The 24,346-nt window shown below is 51.2% G+C and overlaps 1 protein-coding gene across 24 annotated transcripts in view; it reads right to left on the bottom strand.

The window, feature by feature from the left end:
- ABLIM1 (actin binding LIM protein 1) overlaps positions 1-24,346 on the bottom strand; it is a 269,963-nt gene that overhangs the window by 119,613 nt on the left and 126,004 nt on the right. For all 24 annotated transcript variants that reach the window (XM_040435177.1, XM_040435185.1, XM_040435170.1 and 21 more), the window contains 3 exons: positions 11,417-11,600; positions 11,110-11,222; positions 10-136 (listed from right to left, as the gene is read on the bottom strand). In XM_040435177.1, coding sequence (XP_040291111.1) covers positions 10-136; positions 11,110-11,222; positions 11,417-11,600 — 424 coding nt within the window. The remainder of the gene's footprint in view (positions 1-9; positions 137-11,109; positions 11,223-11,416; positions 11,601-24,346) is intronic.

The following is a 24,346-nucleotide window of genomic DNA, read 5'->3' as shown; positions in this document are numbered from 1 at the left end:
TCTCCTTACTTGCTGATATATTCTCCGGTCAGGACTTTGCCGCAGGATTTACATTTGAAGCATCCCAGATGCCACTGCTTGTCCAGGGCCAGCAATGCTTGTCCGTTCTTAATGTCTCTGCCGCAGCCCGAGCAGCCTGCGGAAAAAGAAAGGGCGAATTATCATGTCTGACCGCAACTGCAGGAGGCAAAATCCTCAGAAATAAACCCTGAAGAGGTAATAAAACGTGACGAAACGGTAAATATCCCCAATATAGACGTAACTAAAAAGATGGTAGACGGAGCAATAGCGACTTCAAACAGACTGGACATAGAACAAAAAGACGACCAAAGCAGCACAAAGTGTTTCAGGAAAAAGACCTCATTTGTTCATTCTTCAGGTATTAGAACAGAAAAGATGTAGGGGTGTATTTACTAAGAATGGTGTTTTAGACGCTTGTCTTAATAATGCGCTGGCGCTTAGTTGCAGAGCGGGGAAGTTGCAGATTCTGCCACAACATGGAGTGTGACAGATTCTGCGCCAAATATACGCCACAAAAGTGGCATATATATGTTCATAAATGACTCCAAAAATTCTGTATGTAGTGAGCTCCCTCTAGTGGTGACTGTATAATCTGTATGTAGTGAGCTCCCTCTAGTGGTGGCTGTATAATCTGTATGTAGTGAGCTCCCTCTAGTGGTGGCTGTATAATCTGTATGTAGTGAGCTCCCTCTAGTGGTGGCTGTATAATCTGTATGTAGTGAGCTCCCTCTAGTGGTGACTGTATAATCTGTATGTAGTGAGCTCCCTCTAGTGGCGGCTGTATAATCTGTATGTAGTGAGATCCCTCTAGTGGTGGCTGTATAATCTGTATGTAGTGAGCTCCCTCTAGTGGCGGCTGTATAATCTGTATGTAGTGAGATCCCTCTAGTGGTGACTGTATAATCTGTACGTAGTGAGCTCCCTCTAGTGGTGACTGTATAATCTGTATGTAGTGAGCTCCCTCTAGTGGTGACTGTATAATCTGTATGTAGTGAGCTCCCTCTAGTGGTGGCTGTATAATCTGTATGTAGTGAGCTCTCCCTAGTGGTGACTGTATAATCTGTATGTAGTGAGCTCCCTCTAGTGGTGGCTGTATAATCTGTATGTAGTGAGCTCCCTCTAGTGGTGACTGTATAATCTGTATGTAGTGAGCTCCCTCTAGTGGCGGCTGTATAATCTGTATGTAGTGAGATCCCTCTAGTGGTGACTGTATAATCTGTACGTAGTGAGCTCCCTCTAGTGGTGACTGTATAATCTGTATGTAGTGAGCTCCCACTAGTGGTGACTGTATAATCTGTATGTAGTGAGCTCCCTCTAGTGGTTGCTGTATAATCTGTATGTAGTGAGCTCCCTCTAGTGGTGACTGTATAATCTGTATGTAGTGAGCTCCCCCTAGTGGTGGCTGTATAATCTGTATGTAGTGAGCTCCCTCTAGTGGTGGCTGTATAATCTGTATGTAGTGAGCTCCCTCTAGTGGTGGCTGTATAATCTGTATGTAATGAGCTCCCTCTAGTGGTGGCTGTATAATCTGTATGTAATGAGCTCCCCCTAGTGGTGGCTGTATAATCTGTATGTAGTGAGCTCCCTCTAGTGGTGGCTGTATAATATGTATGTAATGAGCTCCCTCTAGTGGTGGCTGTATAATCTGTATGTAATGAGCTCCCTCTAGTGGTGGCTGTATAATCTGTATGCAGTGAGCTCCTCCTAGTGGTGGCTGTATAATCTGTATGTAGTGAGCTCCTCCTAGTGGTGACCGAATAATCTGTATGTAGTGACATCCCTCTAGTGGTGGCTGTATAATCTGTATGCAGTGAGTTTACCCTAGTGGTGGCTGTATAATCTGTATGTAGTGAGCTCCCTCTAGTGGTGACTGTATAATCTGTATGTAGTGAGCTCCCTCTAGTGGTGGCTGTATAATCTTTATATAGTGAGCTCCCTCTAGTGGTGGCTGTATAATCTGTATGTAGTGAGCTCCCTCTAGTGATGGCTGTATAATCTGTATGTAGTGAGCTCCCTCTAGTGGTGGCTGTATAATCTGTATGTAGTGAGCTCCCTCTAGTGGTGGCTGTATAATCTGTATGTAGTGAGCTCCCTCTAGTGGTGGTACGTAATCAATTGCAATGTTAACAGTTTATGAAATACATTTTCAGCTCGCAGAAGATCGGCATTCACAATTTCAACTACCTGAACCAGACGCACGGGAACGTTTGCACACTGAGACACTTGAAGTTTAATAAACAAGTTACTCCATTTGTGCATGTAATCTCGGTATGTAAAGCCAGCCTTACATAGTGGAGGGAGCAGAATTCTTAGTAGCACAGAGTATTTCAGGAAAAGATACTGCTGACAAGCACAGACAGAGTCGCCAGGATGCGGCAGTGAAGTAGCTGACACAAAATACCAGATATGTCCACACGGTGGCAGCGCTGCACTCCAGGACTTTGTAGTGACAGGACACGTCCACTAGGTGGCGGTGTTGCAGCACACAGGACCCTGCTCTGTGCGGTATATGGAAGTGGGCGCAGTGTTTGGCGGAATATATAAACCTAAAGGTAGGTTCAGATGGAGGATTTTGTTCACAAAATAATCTCCTGCGTATCCCAGAGCAGAACTGCTGCGGGTGCTCAAGGTTTAGCGCCATTGAATGGAAGTGAACGGTGAGCCTCTGTCTGTGGGGCCGCGTCATGACCGCACCAGGATCGGACCTATACATTCTTGGTACGGTATGGACCGCGGCACAGCTTCCCATTGAAAACAACAGAGGCAGCTTCGGCTCGGTTTTCAGCACTGAATCCCCTGAAACCTGAGCTGAAATCCTCTGTCTGAACACAGCCTATTTAAGGCCTCTTGCACACGACCGTATGGCTTTTTCAATATTTTGCGGTCCACAAAAAACGTATCCGCAAAAAATACGGATGACGTCTGTGTGCATTCCGTTTTTTTGCGGAACGGAACAGCTGGCCCCTGATAGAACAGTCCTATCCTTGTCCGTCATGCGAACAATAATAGGATATGTTCTATCTTTGAACAGAACGGAAAAACGGAAAAGCGGAAACAGAAGGCATACGGAGTATCTTATTTTTTTTTGCGGATCCATTGAAATGAATGGTTCTGTATAAGGTCTGTATACGAAACGCAAAAAACGGAACTTAAATGGAAAAAAATTACATTTGTGTGCAAGTGGCCTAAGGGCTCATGCACACAAACGTATTTTCTTTCTGCTTACATTCAGTTTTTTTTGCGGTCCATATGCGGAACCATTCACTTCAATGGGTCCGCAAAAACAACGGAAGGTACTCCGTGTGCATTCCGTTTCTGTATTTCCGTTCCTCAAAAAAGTAGGGCATGTCCTATTATTGTTCGCAAATCACGGTCCATTCAAGTCAATGGGTCCGCAAAAAATACGGAATGAACACGGAACACATCCGTATGTCATCCGTATTTCGTGGATCCATACTGTAGAAATGCTATGCCGATCCCATATTGTTCATGTGTTGGTGATTAATAAGTTACTATTTCCGTTTCCGATCTCCAAAAAAGCGCATTGCATACGGAAACCATACGGATATGTTTTGTGGAATAACGGAACGGAAGAGGACTTAAATCGGAGAAAAAAAAATGACTCGCTCGTGTGAAAGAGGCCTAACAGTGCTCCGTATGTGAGGCAGACGGACCAGTCATGTGTTACTGCGGTCCAGATGTTGTATCATTTTCGGTTTTGATTGTTACTTATTTTAGCATTTCCGATCGTTGGGTATTTTTTGCGGTCCCCATCGTTGGTTTTTTTTTGCGGTCCCCATCGTTGGGTATTTTTTGCGGTCCCCATCGTTGGGTATTTTTTGCGGTTCCCATCGTTGGGTATTTTTTGCGGTTCCCATCGTTGGGTATTTTTTGCGGTCCCCATCGTTGGGTATTTTTTGCGGTTCCCATCGTTGGGTATTTTTTGCGGTCCCCATCGTTGGGTATTTTTTGCGGTTCCCATCGTTGGGTATTTTTTGCGGTTCCCATCGTTGGGTATTTTTTGCGGGTTCCCATCGTTGGGTATTTTTTGCGGTTCCCATCGTTGGGTATTTTTTGCGGTTCCCATCGTTGGGTATTTTTTGCGGTTCCCATCGTTGGGTATTTTTTGCGGTCCCCATCGTTGGGTATTTTTTGCGGTCCCCATCGTTGGGTATTTTTTGCGGTCCCCATCGTTGGGTATTTTTTGCGGTTCCCATCGTTGGGTATTTTTTGCGGTTCCCATCGTTGGGAATTTTTTGCGGTTCCCATCGTTGGGTATTTTTTGCGGTTCCCATCGTTGGGTATTTTTTGCGGTTCCCATCGTTGGGTATTTTTGCGGTTCCCATCGTTGGGTATTTTGCCGCGCAGGCTGCTGGATACTAGTGAGGATTATTTGCGGCGAGTCTCAGGGTTTAATCCCCTCCCCTCATGGTGACTTCCCAGCGCAGCGTCCGGGCGCGGTGAGTAGATCTGCTGTGACACGCTCCCTCTGTGTCCACGTCTGACTGTCACATCGCGTTTGACACGAGACATTTGGCCGCAGTTCATGTCTGTCATAGTCTATCCTAGAGCCGCGGCGGGGCCGCCCGTCTAATAAGGAGGGGTCACTTCACGCTGCGGGTCGTCAGTCCCCGGTCAGTTCTCACCAGTTGGGGGGCGTCACTACAGCCCCCTGTCTGGACTCATCGGTCCGAAGGGGGGGGGTAGTCCTCCCCAGCGATAACAGAACCCCCAGATTTACCACCTGGGAGTCCGGGAAAGTCAGGAGTAATGGCGGCCATAGGGCGATGTCCTGACAGCAGAGGGTGGCTCGAGGGTTAACGTTTCCTGGGGATTCTCGGGTTCCGGCTTCTTCCACAGGTAAAATGCTAAAAACCAGGATCTGTACTGCCAGGAGGAACTGCTGAGGGACGATGCAACACAAGGTCAGGAATTCCCCAAGGACAGAAAACAGAGAGCAGAAACTTTCCAGAAATCTCTGAACTTCACAGAATCTTCTTCTGATCTTATGCTCCAGTCACTTCTGAAGCTGCATTTCCAATTTTGCAGGAGCTCACTAGCTACGCAGACATTACCCCCACTGTGGTGCATAATGGGAGTTGTAGTGTTTCTGAAAGAACTCCACATTCGACGCTGTATGGCATCGTGGGATCTCCGCACTGGTGCTCGGGGGTGTATGACTATCACCGGAGGCAGGCAGCTGAATTATAAATGCAGCTCTGGAAGTGACTGGAGCATAAGAACTTAGAAGAATGGTGACTGCTGCTCTGGATGTGAATGGAATGTATGACAGAATATAACTGCAGCTCTGGATGTGACCGGAGCATAATACATAAAGTAACTCACGATGAGGGCAAGACAAATAAACCAAGATTCCCAGTTCCACATCTAAATACTGTATGACATTTACACTGGGAAAGGATGGACTGTGCCCTTCCCCTTTAAGTATAAATTCATGTTTCGGGGGCAATGCTTTCTCTTTAAGGATGGGTTTATATTTGGGGGTCACTTCCTGTTTAAGGACGTTTTATATTTAGCGAGACACTCCACTTTAAGGACGGTTAATATTTGAGGGGGGACTTGCCCTTTAAGGATGGTTGATATTTGGAGTGAGTTGCCCTTTAAAGACAGTTGATATTTGGGGGGACTTCCCCTTTAAGAACAGTTGATATTTGGGGGGGGGGGGGCTTCCCCTTTAAGGACGGTTGATATTTGGGGGGGGCTTCCCCTTTAAGGACGGTTGATATTTGGGGCGTCTTGCCCTTTACGGACGGTTGATATTTGGGGGGGACTTCCCCTTTAAGGACAGTTGATATTTGGGGGGGACTTCCCCTTTAAGGACAGTTGATATTTGGGGGGGCTTCCCCTTTAAGGACGGTGATATTTGGGGGGGGGGGGCTTCCCCTTTAAGGACGGTTGATATTTGGGGGGACTTCCCCTTTAAGGACGGTTGATATTTGGGGGGACTTCCTCTTTAAGGACGGTTGATATTTGGGGGGACTTCCTCTTTACGGACGGTTGATATTTGGGGGCACCTTTGTGGTAATCAGCTCTAATTTGACGGTGAGTTAGCAGATAACGAGCTGCGGGGGACGGAGAGCAGAAGCCGCCAGGAGCCGCTTGTCTCGTATGCGTGGCCGCTGTCCGGTAACAGATGGAGGCGCCGTGCCTCGTATGTTCACAGTGAGCGTTCCAGCAGAATTTACTGAATCTGCCTGAAATAAGGGGACAGCTCAGCACGACCACATGGAACGGGCGCCATAAATATGAGTCCCCGATATCCCTTAAAGTGACAGCACGTCTGTCAGCTGCCGCGCTGGTTAACCCTTGCTGCCATTACGGGGCGGCGCTGGTGTAGGGAGCAGCATTTGCTTTTCGAGCTGTGTCGTCCTCTGGGGAGGATTTTGGTAGGAAAATGTAATGAACGCACATGGCGGACACCATGGCGTTACTGAGAGCGCCTGTCACATGGCTACAGCGCGTCAGACATCCTGGGGGGGGCTGCTCGGGGGCAGCAGTGAGCCAGGGGCCGCTTTTTCTGGAAGTACTACAGTTGTGTTATAATGTTATCTATCTTATTCTTTGCATCCAGCAAGGAATGGTTGGCAAGGACAGGGTTAACCCCCTTGTCCCCCCCCCCTCTTGCTAGGAGTGGGCTGGCCCTACTTCCTTCCAGGAGGGGGAGTTCCTGTCCTGTCCCCAGAGAGGAGGCATCCTGAGGAGCCTTGAGAAGACAGCGGAGTGAACGGCTACAACCAGCACCCAAGACACTGCTGCACGGTGAGGGACTACAGCCAAGACACCCATCACCCAGACCGGTACTAGGCCAGTATCACCTAGGGGCTAAATTGCCACCATCCAATCTGCCTCCATATCCTTGCTGGTGCCAGAAAAGATTGCACTTAAAACCTGCTACTACTAAATGTATTTGAAGGTCCACATTGCACTTAGTAAGAAAGAGTTTTACACTTTTCCTTCTGGCCTCATTCTTCTGCATTTCCACTGCACCGATCCCCATAGGCCGTAACATTTTTAGTTTTCTGAGACTGGAGCCGTATCGGGCTTGTGGTTCGCAGAGCGTATTTTTAGTGTCGCCATTTTGGGTACATATAACTTATTACCATTTTTGTAGTGGTAACAGAAATACCGGCAGTCCCGCCATTGCATTTTGTGTTCACACTAGCGCTTGACATCTCCGGCAGGCGGCTCCTGCTTGAACAGCCTGGAGATGTCAAGCGCTAGTGTGAAGCTAGCCTTACCTTTATTGTGTGGGTCGGTGCGACCACGGCAATACCAAATATCTCCAGTTTTATCTGTTTTTTCACTACTGCTTTACTATGCCGCCGCAGAACCGGAGCCAGAACAGTTCCTTTCTGTTGTAGACGTGTTTCTGCGGCGCAAGATTTATTTTTTACTGAATGTATTTTTTGGGGTGGAGGTGAATAGAAAATTCTGTATTTTTTTTGATTTTTTTACATTTTGGGCAGTTTCAAAACACAGCAGAGAAGGGGAGGAGCTCCAGGCAGCCGAGATGGGGAGGAGCTCCAGGCAGCAGAGAAGGGGAGGAGCTCCAGGCAGCCGAGATGGGGAGGAGCTCCAGGCAGCAGAGAAGGGGAGGAGCTCCAGGCAGCAGAGAAGGAGAGGAGCTCCAGGCAGCCGAGATAGGGAGGAGCTCCAGGCAGCCGAGATGGGGAGGGGCTCCAGATAGCAGAGAAGGGGAGGAGCTCCAGGCAGCAGAGATGGGGAGGAGCTCCAGACAGCAGAGAAGCGGAGGAGCTCCAGGCAGCCGAGATGGGGAGGGGCTCCAGACAGCAGAGAAGGGGAGGAGCTCCAGACAGCAGAGATGGGGAGGGGCTCCAGACAGCAGAGAAGGGGAGGAGCTCCAGGCAGCAGAGAAGGGGAGGAGCTCCAGGCTGCCGAGATGGGGAGGAGCTCCAGGCAGCAGAGAAGGGGAGGAGCTCCAGGCAGCAGAGAAGGGGAGGAGCTCCAGGCAGCCAAGATAGGGAGGAGCTCCAGGCAGCAGAGAAGGGGAGGAGCTCCAGGCAGCCGAGAAGGGGAGGAGCTCCAGGCAGCAGAGAAGGGGAGGAGCTCCAGGCAGCCGAGATGGGGAGGAGCTCCAGGCAGCAGAGATGGGGAGGAGCTCCAGGCAGCAGAGATGGGGAGGAGCTCAAGGCAGCAGAGAAGAGGAGGAGCTCCAGGCAGCAGAAAAGAGGAGGAGCTCCAGGCAGCAGAGAAGGGGAGGAGCTCCAGGCAGCAGAAAAGAGGAGGGGCTCCAGGCAGCAGAAAAGAGGAGGAGCTCCAGGCAGCAGAGAAGGGGAGGAGCTCCAGGCAGCAGAGATGGGGAGGAGCTCCAGGCAGCAGAGATGTGGAAGAGCTCCAGGCAGCAGAGATGGGAGGAGCTCCAGGCAGCCGAGATGGGGAGGAGCTCCAGGCAGCAGAGATGGGGAGGAGCTACAGGCAGCGGAGATGGGGAGGGGCTCCAGACAGCAGAGAAGGGGAGGAGCTCCAGACAGCAGAGATGGGGAGGAGCTCCAGGCAGCCGAGATGGGGAGGAGCTCCAGGCAGCAGAGATGGGGAGGAGCTACAGGCAGCGGAGATGGGGAGGGGCTCCAGACAGCAGAGAAGGGGAGGAGCTCCAGGCAGCAGAGATGGGGAGGAGCTCCAGGCAGCCGAGATGGGGAGGAGCTCCAGGCAGCAGAGAAGGGGAGGAGCTCCAGACAGCAGAGAAGGGGAGGAGCTCCAGACAGCAGAGATGGGGAGGGGCTCCAGACAGCAGAGAAGGGGAGGAGCTCCAGGCAGCAGAGATGGGGAGGAGCTCCAGGCAGCCGAGATGGGGAGGAGCTCCAGGCAGCAGAGAAGGGGAGGAGCTCCAGGCAGCAGAGAAGGGGATGAGCTCCAGGCAGCCAAGATAGGGAGGAGCTCCAGGCAGCAGAGAAGGGGAGGAGCTCCAGGCAGCCGAGATGGGGAGGAGCTCCAGGCAGCAGAGAAGGGGATGAGCTCCAGGCAGCCAAGATAGGGAGGAGCTCCAGGCAGCAGAGAAGGGGAGGAGCTCCAGGCAGCCGAGATGGGGAGGAGCTCCAGGCAGCAGAGAAGGGGAGGAGCTCCAGGCAGCCGAGATGGGGAGGAGCTCCAGGTAGCAGAAATGGGGAGGAGCTCCAGGCAGCAGAGATGGGGAGGAGCTCAAGGCAGCAGAGAAGAGGAGGAACTCCAGGCAGCAGAGAAGAGGAGGAGCTCCAGGCAGCAGAGAAGGGGAGGAGCTCCAGGCAGCAGAGATGGGGAGGAGCTCCAGGCAGCAGAGATGTGGAAGAGCTCCAGGCAGCAGAGATGGGGAGGAGCTCCAGGCAGCCGAGATGGGGAGGAGCTCCAGGCAGCAGAGATGGGGAGGAGCTACAGGCAGCGGAGATGGGGAGGGGCTCCAGAGAGCAGAGAAGGGGAGGAGCTCCAGACAGCAGAGATGGGGAGGAGCTCCAGACAGCAGAGAAGGGAAGGAGCTCCAGACAGCAGAGATGGGGAGGGGCTCCAGACAGCAGAGAAGGGGAGGAGCTCCAGGCAGCAGAGATGGGGAGGAGCTCCAGGCAGCCGAGATGGGGAGGAGCTCCAGGCAGCAGAGATGAGGAGGAGCTACAGGCAGTCGAGATGGGGAGGGGCTCCAGATAGCAGAGAAGGGGAGGAGCTCCAGGCAGCAGAGATGGGGAGGAGCTCCAGACAGCAGAGAAGCGGAGGAGCTCCAGGCAGCCGAGATGGGGAGGGGCTCCAGACAGCAGAGAAGGGGAGGAGCTCCAGGCAGCAGAGATGGGGAGGGGCTCCAGACAGCAGAGAAGGGGAGGAGCTCCAGGCAGCAGAGATGGGGAGGGGCTCCAGACAGCCGAGATGGGGAGGAAAGACAATGTATATAGCAATGAATGATAGATACTGGCGCTCCCACTGGCAGTCTTGAAAATAACAGAAGTAATGAGTGAGCTTAAAATATAACTTTTACTAATATAGTTAAAACATAGCGCCACATACAAATAAATGGTGATAATGATAAATATGGCTTAGGAGATAAGGAACAGTCTTACCGTTCCGACGCAACCCTGGTTAGGATCAACCGAGCGTGGTAAAGAGGATGCACCACGTCCAGGCTGGTATTTAGGTATGGTCGTTGGTAACTGTTAGGTGTAGACAGTGCAGGGAACCAATCTCCCTAGAAATCCCTGGTTGGGGATGAGGCCATTGCTAATGGAACTATCCAATAGGGCTTTACTAGGGACACCTCCCTACCTTAGGGTAAGGTATCCAGACAGGGCCGCCCCTTGTGGGGTAGGAACTCTGTATAGATAGGCAGGGCCGCATTAGCAATGGCCTCATCCCCAACCAGGGATTTCTAGGGACATTGGTTCCCTGCACTGTCTACACCTAACAGTTACCAACGACCATACCTAAATACCAGCCTGGACGTGGTGCATCCTCTTTACCACCTCGGTTGATCCTAACCAGGGTTGCGTCGGAACGGTAAGACTGTTCCTTATCTCCTAAGCCATATTTATCATTATCACCATTTATTTGTATGTGGCGCTATGTTTTAACTATATTAGTAAAAGTTATATTTCGAGATGGGGAGGAGCTCCAGACAGCAGAGAAGGGGAGGAGCTCCAGGCAGCAGAGATGGGGAGGGGCTCCAGACAGCAGAGAAGGGGAGGAGCTCCAGGCAGCAGAGATGGGGAGGAGCTCCAGGCAGCAGAGAAGGGGAGGAGCTCCAGGCAGCAGAGATGGGGAGGGGCTCCAGACAGCAGAGAAGGGGAGGAGCTCCAGGCAGCAGAGATGGGGAGGGGCTCCAGACAGCAGAGAAGGGGAGGAGCTCCAGGCAGCCAAGATGGGGAGGAGCTCCAGACAGCAGAGAAGGGGAGGAGCTCCAGGCAGCAGAGATGGGGAGGAGTTCCAGGCAGCAGAGATGGGGAGGGGCTCCAGAGAGCAGAGAAGGGGAGGAGCTCCAGACAGCAGAGAAGGGGAGGAGCTCCAGGTCGGCCCCCATCTCTACCTGCACTATTAATCATGTGAAGTGGCCCTTGAGCTCATATATGAGGAGGACACCGAGGGGACACTTACTGCTGGCTGCAGACAGCTCCTTTGCTCCGGGAGACATCGGTTGGGCGGCGCACTCCTGGCACAGACAGTCTCTCCCATTGAACGTCACACGATCTCCAGGTGGAAAAGGATGCCTGCAGAGAGGAGAGAACATGAGGGATAATTACTATAAATATGTCAATATCTGCAGAAGGTCCAAAAATAGCACCAAAAATGGTGACGTCTGCCGTATACATGAGCTGCACTACAATATGGCGACTTCTAAATCACACTGACACCAGGTTACGTTATTTCGGCGTACTTGTGGCTTTGCCGGTGCAGGACTTACTTGCAGGCGGTGCAGGCGAAGCAGGCGGGGTGGTAGGTCTTTCCCAGCGCCGTCACCACTTCTCCCTCCACGAACTCTCCGCAGCCGCTGCACTGCGTCCCGTACATGCGCTGGTAATCCAACGTGCACAGGTACTCCCCGTTCTTGATGAAGAAGCCGCCCTGCGCCAAGTCACAGCCACAGACTGCAGAAAGAGAAAATACGGAAAGTGAGAAAACGGACGAGCGCCAAACAGGAGAAACAACCAACACTGCCATTATAAACCATCATGTTCCTAAAATGGCTCCAAGTGGCCCTAGAGACCTCAGAACCCTCCCGAGGAGCACAATAGATCTCTTCCCCTTCCCAAGATCGCCATAGATTCTATATCCCCTCCCCGGATCCCCATAGATCTCCTCCCACTCGCCCGGATCCCCATAGATCTCCTCCCACTCGCCCGGATCCCCATAGATCTCCTCCCACTCGCCCGGATCCCCATAGATCTCCTCCCCTTCCCCTGGATCCCCATAGATCTCCTCCCCCCGGATCCCCATAGATATCATCCCCCTCCCCCGGATCCCCATAGATCTCATCACCCTCCCCCGGATCCTTATAGGCCTCCTCCCCCTCCCCCGGATCCCCATAGATTCTATATCTCCTCCCCGGATCCCCATAGATCTTCTCCCCCTCCCCCGTATCCCCATAGATCTTCTCCCCCTCCCCTTCTCCTGGATCCCCATAGATCTCCTCCCCCTCCCTCAGGCCCCATAGATCTCCTCCCCCTCCCCCGGATCCTTATAGATCTCCTCCCCTTCCCCTGGATCCCCATAGATCTCCTGTCCCTCCCCCAGGCCCCCATAGATCTCCTCCCCCTCCCCCAGATCCCCATAGATCTCCTCCCCCTCCCCCAGATCCCCATAGATCTCATCCCCCTCCCCCGTATCCCCATAGATCTCCTCCCCTTCTCCTGGATCCCCATAGATCTCCTCCCCCTCCCTTAGGCCCCATAGATCTCCTCCCCCTCCCCCAGATCCGCATAGATCTCCTCCCCCTCCCCCAGATCCCCATAGATCTCATCCCCCTCCCCCGGATCCTTATAGATCTCCTGTCCCTCCCTTTGATCCCCATAGATCTCCTCCCCCTCCCTCGTATCCCCATAGATCTCCTCCCCTTCTCCTGGATCCCCATAGATCTCCTCCCCCTCCCTCAGGCCCCATAGATCTCCTCCCCCTCCCCCAGATCCCCATAGATCTCCTCCCCCTCCCCCAGATCCCCATAGATCTCCTCCCCCTCCCCCGGATCCTTATAGATCTCCTCCCCTTCCCCTGGATCCCCATAGATCTCCTGTCCCTCCCCCAGGCCCCCATAGATCTCCTCCCCCTCCCCCAGATCCCCATAGATCTCATCCCCCTCCCCCGGATCCCCATAGATCTCCTCCCCCTCCCCCGGATCCTTATAGATCTCCTCCCCTTCCCCTGGATCCCCATAGATCTCCTCCCCTTCCCCTGGATCCCCATAGATCTCCTCCCCCTCCCCCAGATCCCCATAGATCTCATCACCCTCCCCCGGATCCTTATAGATCTCCTCCCCCTCCCCCAGATCCTTATAGATCTCCTGTCCCTCCCTTTGATCCCCACAGGTTATGGATTCTTACAGCTTCATCTCATCATTTATGGTCACTTTGTTCTCCTACAATGCTGGATGACTTTACCTGGGAGACACCTACAGCCCTGTCCATCCTGAGCCTTCCTGGTTCATTCTGAATACAATGCCAGAACAACAGTGAAGACTGACACACTCATGAGCAGAAAAGAGGGTAAAGGGGTAAAGATTACTACATTAAAAAAGCAGCGCATTGTTCTCTCAGCCGGACACCGGTGCAGCATCCGGGGAGAGCTGGGTCACCGCCAGGTGGAGCGGTCATAGACTGCAGAACACTACATCTACCAGGATAACTCCCATCCTCCTCCCTCCAATACATACAAATCAGTGATGAGCGAATCGGGGTCGTTCAGCTCAATGACTGAATTTCATTACAATCCCTATTTCCGTACAGTGAAATCTATTGGCTCCGATGAGGCCGTGTAAAGATGGCTGCCGTTATCGCGAGACGATCTTGGTCTCAGGCAAGCACCTGAGCAGCGGTGCACGAATCTGAACCCGGACTCATCAATGATTGTGGCGCGGGTCCGGATCCGTTAGTGCCCGAGACTCATCGGAGATGTTACGGACACCCGGTATACAGGAGCGGGAGGAGCGCTCGTCATAACTACAAATGTAACGATGGAGAACTGCCTGTCTGTCCGCAATCTGTCCGATAAGGGTCGTTATTACCAGGGCCGGGCGAGGGGTGCCACCGCACGGGGCGCAGGTCAAAGGGGGACGCTGGTCACACTGGCAATGCAGGGGGGAGGCAACGGGTCAATTGCCTCCTATTAGAGGCCAGTGCAGGCGGCGCAATGACGTCATCGGGCCGCCTGAGCCGTACAGCGCGGGACACAGGCCGGAAGAGGCTGCATCGCATCGCTGACATGGAGGTAAGTATAAGTGTTTTTATTATACGGGACAATACTTGTGGCACATGATTGGGGGGGCATCTATGGGGGCTTCTACTGAGGCCACAAAGAAGGGGTATTTTATATGGGGGGCTCTGCGTGGTACTAGTATTATCTGTTTCTGCAGTATAATATTGGGGGGCACAGCGGCACAGTATTGGGGGTGTTAGGAGGATTTGTCCAGAAGATGGGAGGATGATGGAAAAGTAGTAAACTAAGATTTTTTTTGTCAAACTGCAGAGACGAAAAATGGTGTCTGGTCTGAAGGTCTGAAAGGAGAAGACGAGGAAAGAGAACATCTACATCAAAGAGACGTCGCTGGATGGAAGAGGTATGGGGCGCTGTATTACCCTGGATGGTAGAGGTATGAGGCGCTGTATTACCCTGGATGGTAGAGGTATGAGGCGCTGTATCACCCTGGATGGTAGAGGTATGAGGCGCTGTATTACCCTGGATGGTAGAGGTATGAGGCGCTGTATCACCCCGGATGGAAGAGGTATGAGGCGCTGTATTACCCTGGATGTAAGAGGTATGAGGCGCTGTATCACCCTGGATGGAAGAGGTATGAGGTGCTGTATTACCATGGATGGTAGAGGTATGAGGTGCTGTATTACCATGGATGGTAGAGGTATGAAGCGCTGTATTACCCTGGATGTAAGAGGTACGGGGCGCTGTATCACCCTGGATGGTAGAGGTATGAGGCGCTGTATCACCCTGGATGGAAGAGGTATGAAGCGCTGTATTACCCTGGATGTAAGAGGTACGGGGCGCTGTATCACCCTGGATGGTAGAGGTATGAGGCGCTGTATTACCCTGGATGGTAGAGGTATGAGGCGCTGTATCACCCTGGATGGTAGAGGTATGAGGCGCTGTATTACCCTGGATGGTAGAGGTATGAGGCGCTGTATTACCCTGGTTGGAAGAGGTATGGGGCGCTGTATTACCCTGGATGTAAGAGGTACGGGGCGCTGTATCACCCTGGATGGTAGAGGTATGAGGCGCTGTATTACCCTGGATGGAAGAGGTATGAGGCGCTGTATTACCCTGGATGGAAGAGGTATGAGGCGCTGTATTACCCTGGATGGTAGAGGTATGAGGCGCTGTATTACCCTGGATGGAAGAGGTATGAGGCGCTGTATTACCCTGGATGGTAAAGGGTTTGAGGCGCTGTATTACCCTGGATGGAAGAGGTATGAGGCGCTGTATTACCCTGGATGGTAGAGGTATGAGGCGCTGTATTACCCTGGATGGTAGAGGTATGAGGCGCTGTATTACCCTGGATGGAAGAGGTATGAGGCGCTGTATTACCCTGGATGGTAGAGGTATGAGGCGCTGTATTACCCTGGATGGAAGAGGTATGAGGCGCTGTATTACCCTGGATGGTAAAGGGTTTGAGGCGCTGTATTACCCTGGATGGAAGAGGTATGAGGCGCTGTATCACCCTGGATGGAAGAGGTATGAGGCGCTGTATCACCCTGGAGGGAAGAGGTATGAGGCGCTGTATTACCCTGGATGGTAGAGGTATGAGGCGCTGTATTACCCTGGATGGTAGAGGTATGAGGCGCTGTATTACCCTGGATGGAAGAGGTATGAGGCGCTGTATTACCCTGGATGGAAGAGGTATGAGGTGCTGTATTACCCTGGATGGTAGAGGTAGGAGGCGCTGTATTACCCTGGATGGAAGAGGTATGAGGCGCTGTATTACCCTGGATGGTAGAGGTATGAGGCGCTGCATTACCCTGGATGGAAGAGGTATGGGGCGCTGTATTACCCTGGATGGAAGAGGTATGAGGCGCTGCATTACTCTGGATGGTAGAGGTATGAGGCGCTGCATTACCCTGGATGGAAGAGGTATGGGGCGCTGTATTACCCTGGATGGTAGAGGTATGAGGCGCTGCATTACCCTGGATGGAAGAGGTATGAGGCGCTGTATTACCCTGGATGGAAGAGGTATGGGGCGCTGAATTACCCTGGATGGAAGAGGCATGAGGTGCTGTATTACCCTAGATGGTAGAGGTATGAGGCGCTGTATTACCCTGGATGGAAGAGGTATGAGGCGCTGTATTACCCTGGATGGTAGAGGTATGAGGCGCTGCATTACCCTGGATGGAAGAGGTATGGGGCGCTGTATTACCCTGGATGGTAGAGGTATGAGGCGCTGTATTACCCTGGATGGAAGAGGTATGAGGCGCTGTATTACCCTGGATGGTAGAGGTATGAGGCGCTGCATTACCCTGGATGGAAGAGGTATGAGGTGCTGTATTACCCTGGATGGTAGAGGTATGAGGCGCTGTATTACCCTGGATGGTAGAGGTATGAGGCGCTGTATTACCCTGGATGGAAGAGGTATGAGGCGCTGTATTACCCTGGATGGAAGAGGTATGGGGCGCTGTATTACCCTGGATGGTAGAGGTATGAGGCGCTGTATTACCCTGGATGGTAGAGGTATGAGGCGCTGTATTACCCTGGATGGAAGAGGTATGAGGCGCTGTATTACCCTGGATGGAAGAGGTATGTGTAAACAAACTGAAAAGAAAAGGAAAGTGACCAAACTGAGATCTGTGGAGACTTTAAAGAGGACCTTTCATGGGTCCCAATATTGTAAGACAACTATCTGGCCATGTAGAGCGGCGCCCAGGGATCTCACTGCACTTACTATTATCCCAGGGCGCCGCTACGTTCGCCCGCTGTGGCCCCGTTACCTTCTCCCGCGCTGTATGGGGATTGCTACAATCGGTTCACCCGGGAGGAGTCTGCTCTGTTTCTCCCTGGGCGTTCCTTCTCTCCTGGGGGCGTTCCTTCTCTCCTGGGGGCGTTCCTTCTCCCCGGCTGTAGCGCTGTCCAATCACTGCGCAGAGCGTCACAGCCTGGGAGGAAGAACACCCAGGGGAGAAGGAACGCCCAGGGGAGAAGGAAGGGAGAAGGAGAGAAGGAATGCCCAGGGGAGAAGGAAGGAAGAAGGAACGCCCAGGAGAGAAGGAACGCCCAGGGGAGAAGGAACGCCCAGGGTAGAAGGAACGCCCAGGAGAGAAGGAAGAAGGAACGCCCAGGAGAGAAGGAACGCCCAGGGGAGAAGGAACGCCCAGGGGAGAAGGAACGCCCAGGGGAGAAGGAACGCCCAGGGGAGAAGGAACGCCCAGGAGAGAAGGAAGAAGGAACGCCCAGGAGAGAAGGAACGCCCAGGGGAGAAGGAAGGAAGAAGGAACGCCCAGGAGAGAAGGAACGCCCAGGGGAGAAGGAAGGAAGAAGGAACGCCCAGGAGAGAAGGAACGCCCAGGGGAGAAGGAAGGAAGAAGGAATGCCCAGGAGAGAAGGAACGCCCAGGAGAGAAGGAACGCCCAGGGGAGAAGGAACGCCCAGGGGAGAAGGAACGCCCAGGGGAGAAGGAAGGAAGAAGGAACGCCCAGGGGAGAAGGAAGGAAGAAGGAACGCCCAGGAGAGAAGGTACGCCCAGGGGAGAAGGAACGCCCAGGGGAGAAGGAACGCCCAGGGGAGAAGGAACGCCCAGGGGAGAAGGAACGCCCAAGAGAGAAGGAACGCCCAAGAGAGAAGGAACACCCAGGAGAGAAGGAACGCCCAGGAGCAATTACCATACAGCGCGTGGAATATACCGGGGGCCAGAGCGGGCGAACGGAGCGGCGCCCAGGGATAATAGTAAGTGCAGTGAGATCCCTGGGCGCCGCTCTACACCGCCTGATGGTTATCTTGCAATGTTGGGACCCATGAAAGGTCCTTTTTAAACGTGAAGGGGGGGGGGGGGGGGGGGGCGCTTTTGCAATGTTCGCACTGTTGGTAAAATTTCCTAGAAACTGCCCTGGTTATTACTCAAGTGTAAGGCCGTGTTCACATCACGATTTGTAATAGACATTATAGGTAAAATCCCGGCGCTGGTTAAGAGATTGGCTAGAGATCCAGATAGAATATGCTAACTACATAGATTCAAGTTGCTAATATTACAACCTGCACAAGAGACGGGGAGCGGATGGTGTTATCATTCAGATCTTCTCCACTGGAGCGGTGAAAGTCCTTCCGAAGCGGTTCTGGTTCTACTTACTTTCCTCGCGCCGCATCCGGCCGGTAGCTGATCCGCGCGTGAAGGAGCCGGCAAGTAAAAGGTTTGGGAGCGTTTTCGTGTGACATCACAACAGTCCTACGGATGCTTCCAAGGGACAAAGTTCATCCAACGCGTTTCGAAACCACCGGGTCCCTTAGTCATGTAGGTTAAAGTGCTTCTCCAGACGGGCGTCATACAGTGGCATCTGTAGTCTGCTAGAAGAGAACCACTACTCCCAGCATGTCCAGACTGTTATTATGGGGTGTTAGTGGCCATTACAGGGAGTGGAGTATAACAGGACAAAACTACAACTCCCAGCATGTCCAGACTGTTATTATGGGGCCATTACAGGGAGGGGGGATATAAGATGAGAGAACGACAACTCCAAACATTTCTAGCATGTTATAAGGGGCTATGGGAGTGAGTATAAGGAAAGAACTACAACTCCTCCAAACTTATAGAGGAATACCAGTAACGTCTCACACACAACACAGGACCCCGCCCACACGGTGACATCACTCGGGTCCTTCACAACTTCTCTGGGTTGTGACTAAACTGCATGTGAATCCAGAGGGGGAAGGGGGGGCAGTGATCTGAAGGAACCCTGTGGAAATGGGGGCAGTGATCTGAAGGAACCCTGTGGAAATGGGGGCAGTGATCTGTCGGGATCCTGAAAAAGAGGGCAGTGATCTATGGGGATCCTGAGGGAGAGGGCAGTGATCTATGGGGATCCTAAGGGAGAGGGCAGTGATCTATGGGGATCCTAAGGGAGAGGGCAGTGATCTATGGGGATCCTAAGGGAGAGGGCAGTGATCTATGGGGATCCTGAGGGAGAGGGCAGTGATCTATGGGGATCCTGAGGGAGAGGGCAGAGATCTATGGGGATCCTGAGTTAGAGGGCAGAGATCTATGGGGATCCTGAGTTAGAGGGCAGTGATCTATGGGGATCCTAAGGGAGAGGGCAGTGATCTATGGGGATCCTGAGTTAGAGGGCAGAGATCTTTGGGGATCCTGAGGGAGAGGGCAGAGATCTATGGGGATCCTAAGGGAGAGGGCAGTGATCTATGGGGATCCTGAGGGAGAGGGCAGAGATCTATGGGGATCCTGAGTTAGAGGGCAGAGATCTATGGGGATCCTGAGGGAGAGGGCAGTGATCTATGGGGATCCTGAGTTAGAGGGCAGAGATCTATGGGGATCCTGAGGGAGAGGGCAGAGATCTATGGGGATCCTAAGGGAGAGGGCAGTGATCTATGGGGATCCTGAGGGAGAGGGCAGTGATCTATGGGGATCCTAAGGAAGAGGGCAATGATCTATTGAGGTTCCTGAGGGAGAGGGCAGAAATCTATGGGGATCCTAAGGGAGAGGATAATGATCTATGGGGATCCTGAAGAAGAGGGCAGTGATCTATTGGGGGTCCTGAGGTAGAGGGCAGTGATCTATGGGGATCCTGAGGTAGAGGGCAGTGATCTATTGGGATCCTAAGGGAGAGGGCAGACATCTATGGGGATCCTAAGGAAGAGGGCAATAATCTATGGGGATCCTGAGGGAAAGGGCAGAAATCTATGGGGATTCTGAAGACGAGGGCAGTGATCTATGGGGATCCTAAGGGAGAGGGCAGTGATCTATGGGGATCCTAAGGGAGAGGGCAGTGATCTATGGGGATCCTAAGGGAGAGGGCAGTGATCTATGGGGATTCTGAAGACGAGGGCAGTGATCTATGGAAATCCTGAGTAGTGTTGAGCGCGAATATTTTAATTGCAAATTTGTATCACGAACATCGGCACTTTGAGAATTCACGAAGATCTAGAATATAATGCTATATGTTCGTAATTGTGAATATTCTAGATTTTTTTAATCCTTATTATGCTATCGTCTATTTTTTTTATAGTTATTATTTTACCTATCATTAATACATTTTTATTAGAAGTGTTTTTTAACCTATCTTTAATAATTTATTTTTATAGATGTTATAGTATTAAATCATTACATATAATATACAATACACAACATATAACAGACAATCACTCAAAGGCTATATGCCAAAAGCCGGGTATGTGCAAGCCAACAACCTATCCATGAGACAGGTACAGTCAGCATACCTTACAATGGCCGCCTTGTGCACTATGAGACAACTAGCACTAATCACACCTTAGATAAACCTCATGGGTTTCTTATGGATAGGTTGTTGGTTTGCACATACCTGCTTTTGGCATATAGCCTTTGTGCGATTGTTTGTTATAGGTAATGAAGTTGCACGTGAAACATGCGCATATTACATTACTGATTTTCGCAATCATGAATTCTCGAATTTGCAAACTTATGGCGAATATGTGGCCAAAAATTTGCGAATTCGAATATTGCCTATGCTGCTCATTACTAATCCTGAGGGAGAGGGAAGAAATCTATGGGAATCATAAGGGAAAGGGCAGTGATCTATGGGGAGCCTGAAGGAGAGGGCAGTAATCTATGGGGATCCTGAGGGAGAGGGAAGTGATCTATGAAGATCCTGAAGGGAGAGGGCAGTGATCTATGGGGATCCTGGAGGTAGAAGGCAGAGATACAGTTGCAAGAAAAAGTATGTGAACCCTTTGGAATGATATGGATTTCTGCACAAATACTGTAGGTCATAAAATGTGATCTGATCTTCATCTAAGTCACAACAATAGACAATCACAGTCTGCTTAAACTAATAAACACACAAAGAGTTAAATGTTACCATGTTTTTATTGAACACACCATGTAAACATTCACAGTGCAGGTGGAAAAAGTATGTGAACCCCTAGACTAATGACATCTCCAAGAGCTAATTGGAGTGAGGTGTCAGCCAACTGGAGTCCAATCAATGAGATGAGATTGGAGGTGTTGGTCACAGCTGCCCTGCCCTATAAAAAACACACACCAGTTCTGGGTTTGCTTTTCACAAGAAGCATTGCCTGATGTGAATGATGCCTCGCACAAAAGAGCTCTCAGAAGACCTACGATTAAGAATTGTTGACTTGCATAAAGCTGGAAAGGGTTATAAAAGTATCTCCAAAAGCCTTGCTGTTCATCAGTCCACGGTAAGACACATTGTCCATAAATGGAGAACGTTCAGCACTGCTGCTACTCTCCCTAGGAGTGGCCGTCCTGTAAAGATGACTGCAAGAGCACAGCGCAGACTGCTCAATGAGGTGAAGAAGAATCCTAGAGTGTCAGCTAAAGACTTACAAGTCTCTGGCATATGCTAACATCCCTGTTAGCGAATCTACGATACGTAAAACACTAAACAAGAATGGATTTCATGGGAGGATACCACAGAGGAAGCCACTGCTGTCCAAAAAAACATTGCTGCACGTTCACAGTTTGCACAAGAGCACCTGGATGTTCCACAGCAGTACTGGCAAAATATTCTGTGGACAGATGAAACCAGAGTGGAGTTGTTTGGAAGAAACACACAACACTATGTGTGGAGAAAAAGAGGCACAGCACACCAACCTCAAAACCTCATCCCAACTGTGAAGTATGGTGGTGGGGCATCATGGTTTGGGGCTGCTTTGCTGCATCAGGGCCTGGACGGATTGCTATCATTGAAGGAAAAATGAATTCCCAAGTTTATCAAGACATTTTGCAGGAGAACTTGAGGCCATCTGTCCACCAGCTGAAGCTCAACAGAAGATGGGTGCTGGAACAGGACAACGACCCAAAGCATAGAAGTAAATCAACAACAGAATGGCTTAAACAGAAGAAAATTCGCCTTCTGGAGGGGCCCAGTCAGAGTCCTGACCTCAACCCGATGGAGATGCTGTGGCATGACCTCAAGAAAGCGATTCACACCAGACATCCCAAGAATATTGCTGAACTGAAACAGTTCTGTAAAGAGGAATGGTGAAGAATTACTCCTGACCATTGTGCACGTCTGATCTGCAACTACAGGGAACGTTTGGTGGAAGTTATTGCTGCCAAAGGAGGTTCAACCAGTTATTAAATCCAAGGGTTCACATACTTTCTCCACCCGCACTGTGAATGTTTACATGGTGTGTTCAATAAAAACATGGTAACATTTAACTCTTTGTGTGTTATTAGTTTAAGCCGACTGTGATTGTCTATTGTTGTGACTTAGATGAAGATCAGATCACATTTTATGACCAATTTGTGCAGAAATCCATATCATTCCAAAGGGTTCACATACTTTTTCTTGCTACTGTATATGGGGATTCTGAGGGGGAGGGATTTCATTCATGACGGTGCTGAGTGAGGGGGTTGTGATCTTTAGTGATCCTGAGCAAGGGGATGGTGATCTACTGGGATCATGAGGAAAGGGGCAGTGGTCTACGAGGGGAAGAAGTGGGGCCAGTTATAAAAAGGGGGTGCTGAAATGGAGGACAAAGATCTATAGGGATCCTGAGGGGAGGCAGTGATCTACAGGGATCAAGTACGTATGGTGGCAGTGTTCTCTTGGAATCCTGAAGAATGAAGCATTGATCTATGGGGATAATTAGGAACTGGGGGGCAGTTACCAATACTGATCCAGAGAGGGGCAGAATCTATGGGGATGATGAGGGAGAGGAAGGTAATAGATGGGGATCCTAAGAGGGAGGAGTGTTCTTTGGGAATCTTGAGGGACAGGGCAGTAATGCAGGATTTTTTGACCAAGAAGTTCCAAAATAATTCAGAAGTAGGGGAAATCTCACTGTCACAAGATGGCTAAGCAGTAAGGATGAGGTTAATACGGCAGCAGGTCGCTGCGCTGGAAGGCGGCCAAGTGTTTTGGTGGAAGCGTGCTGCCAGGTGGGCGCAGATGGGGGGGTGTTCAGTGCACGCCCACGGGGTTTGGCAGCAGATTCTGGAGTAAAGGTTTTCTTTGTGTTGCACCAGGAAATCGCGCCTCACACATCCATATGTTTAATGACGTACGGCAGACGCTCGCCCCAAACAAGGAACAGATCGGCTCCGTCTGATGACAGCGACACCTGCAGCCTCGCGCCTCTGCGTGTGCTGTGCACGGAAACGCAGACTATTACTCCCTGCTATCAGCCAGTATAGAGGACAGAAGTGGTACTGTCAGGGGTGCGCCTAGCCTTTCTGCTGCCTGAGGCGAAAACTGAAATGGCGCCCCCCCATTGCCAATTTCTTAACTTAACCCCTTCCCGCCAGACCTACTGTTGGAGACATTCTTGGAAAACATTACATACAGAACTACAAAACGTACAGGATAATACAGCGCCACATATCTCTTCCATCCAGTGATGTCTCCTCTGATGTAGACGTTCTCTTTCCTTATCTTCTCCATTCAGACCAGACCGCCATGATGATTCCTTTCAGCCTTCTCAGGTCTTTGCACAATTTGACAATTACTTTTTTATCCTCCTCCCCACCTTCTGAAGACCCCATCCTGCCACCTCTAATACTGTGCCCGCTTTGCCTCCCAATACTATCCTGCAGAAACAGATAATCCCCCTGAAAATACTACCACCCCACAGATAGTGCCCCTTCAATAATTATTGGCACACACTGCCCTAAAAAGTAACTGCGTCCAGCAAATAGTGTCCCCAAAACTTATAGTGCCGTAAACATAGTGTCCTCCAAAAATAATTGTGCTAAGCAGATACTGTGCCGGGTGCCTCCCAAAAGTCCCACCAATAGTAATATTCTCTGCCAGAATGTGGTAACAGTGCCCCCAATAGTAATAATGTCCCTCATTTTGCCCCCAGTAGTAATAATGCACCCTATAATGTATGCCTGTACAAAAAATACCCCCTTATAATGTGCGCTAAATATAAAAAATGCCACCTTATGTGCCAGTACAAAAAACTACCCCTTCTAGTGCCCCCAGTACAATGAATGTCCCTTAGTGGCCCCGTTATAATGTGTGCTCCTTTTTACAGCCGCAATGTTCCCGTAGTGCTTTCTCCCATTACAACCGAACACTATGCTGCCAAATAAAAATCATAAACTGCATGTCCGACTTTTTAGTCCGGCGGCTTTCGCCGTGCACTGCCGTGTTGCGCCGGAGCTCCGCCCCCGTCCCCATTATAGTCAATGGGGACGGAGCGGCGGTCCGGCGGCACGGCAAAATAGCGGAAGGACGGATCCGTCAGGGTGAACAGCCTGTCGGATCCGTCCCGCCGCAAGTGTGAAAGTACCCTTACCTCCATTCTGCTGTCAGCGAGGCAGCGCAAGACACGGACCTCTTCTCGTCTGTGCCCTGAGCTCTATGCAGCCCGGATCAGGCAGCGCCATAATGATGACACCGACAGGAACCAGGACTAAAGAGTATGAGAGGAAACGGTGGACCAGGGAGACGTCCCTTCTGTGCCCCATCATGGCCTTCAACTGAGTGCAGCAACGCAGGATAATATGTAG

This window comes from Bufo bufo, chromosome 6, assembly GCF_905171765.1.
Source record: "Bufo bufo chromosome 6, aBufBuf1.1, whole genome shotgun sequence".
NCBI lineage: Eukaryota > Metazoa > Chordata > Amphibia > Anura > Bufonidae > Bufo > Bufo bufo.
Note: the sequence above shows the minus strand (reverse complement) of the source record. Positions and strands in the feature narration are given on the sequence as shown.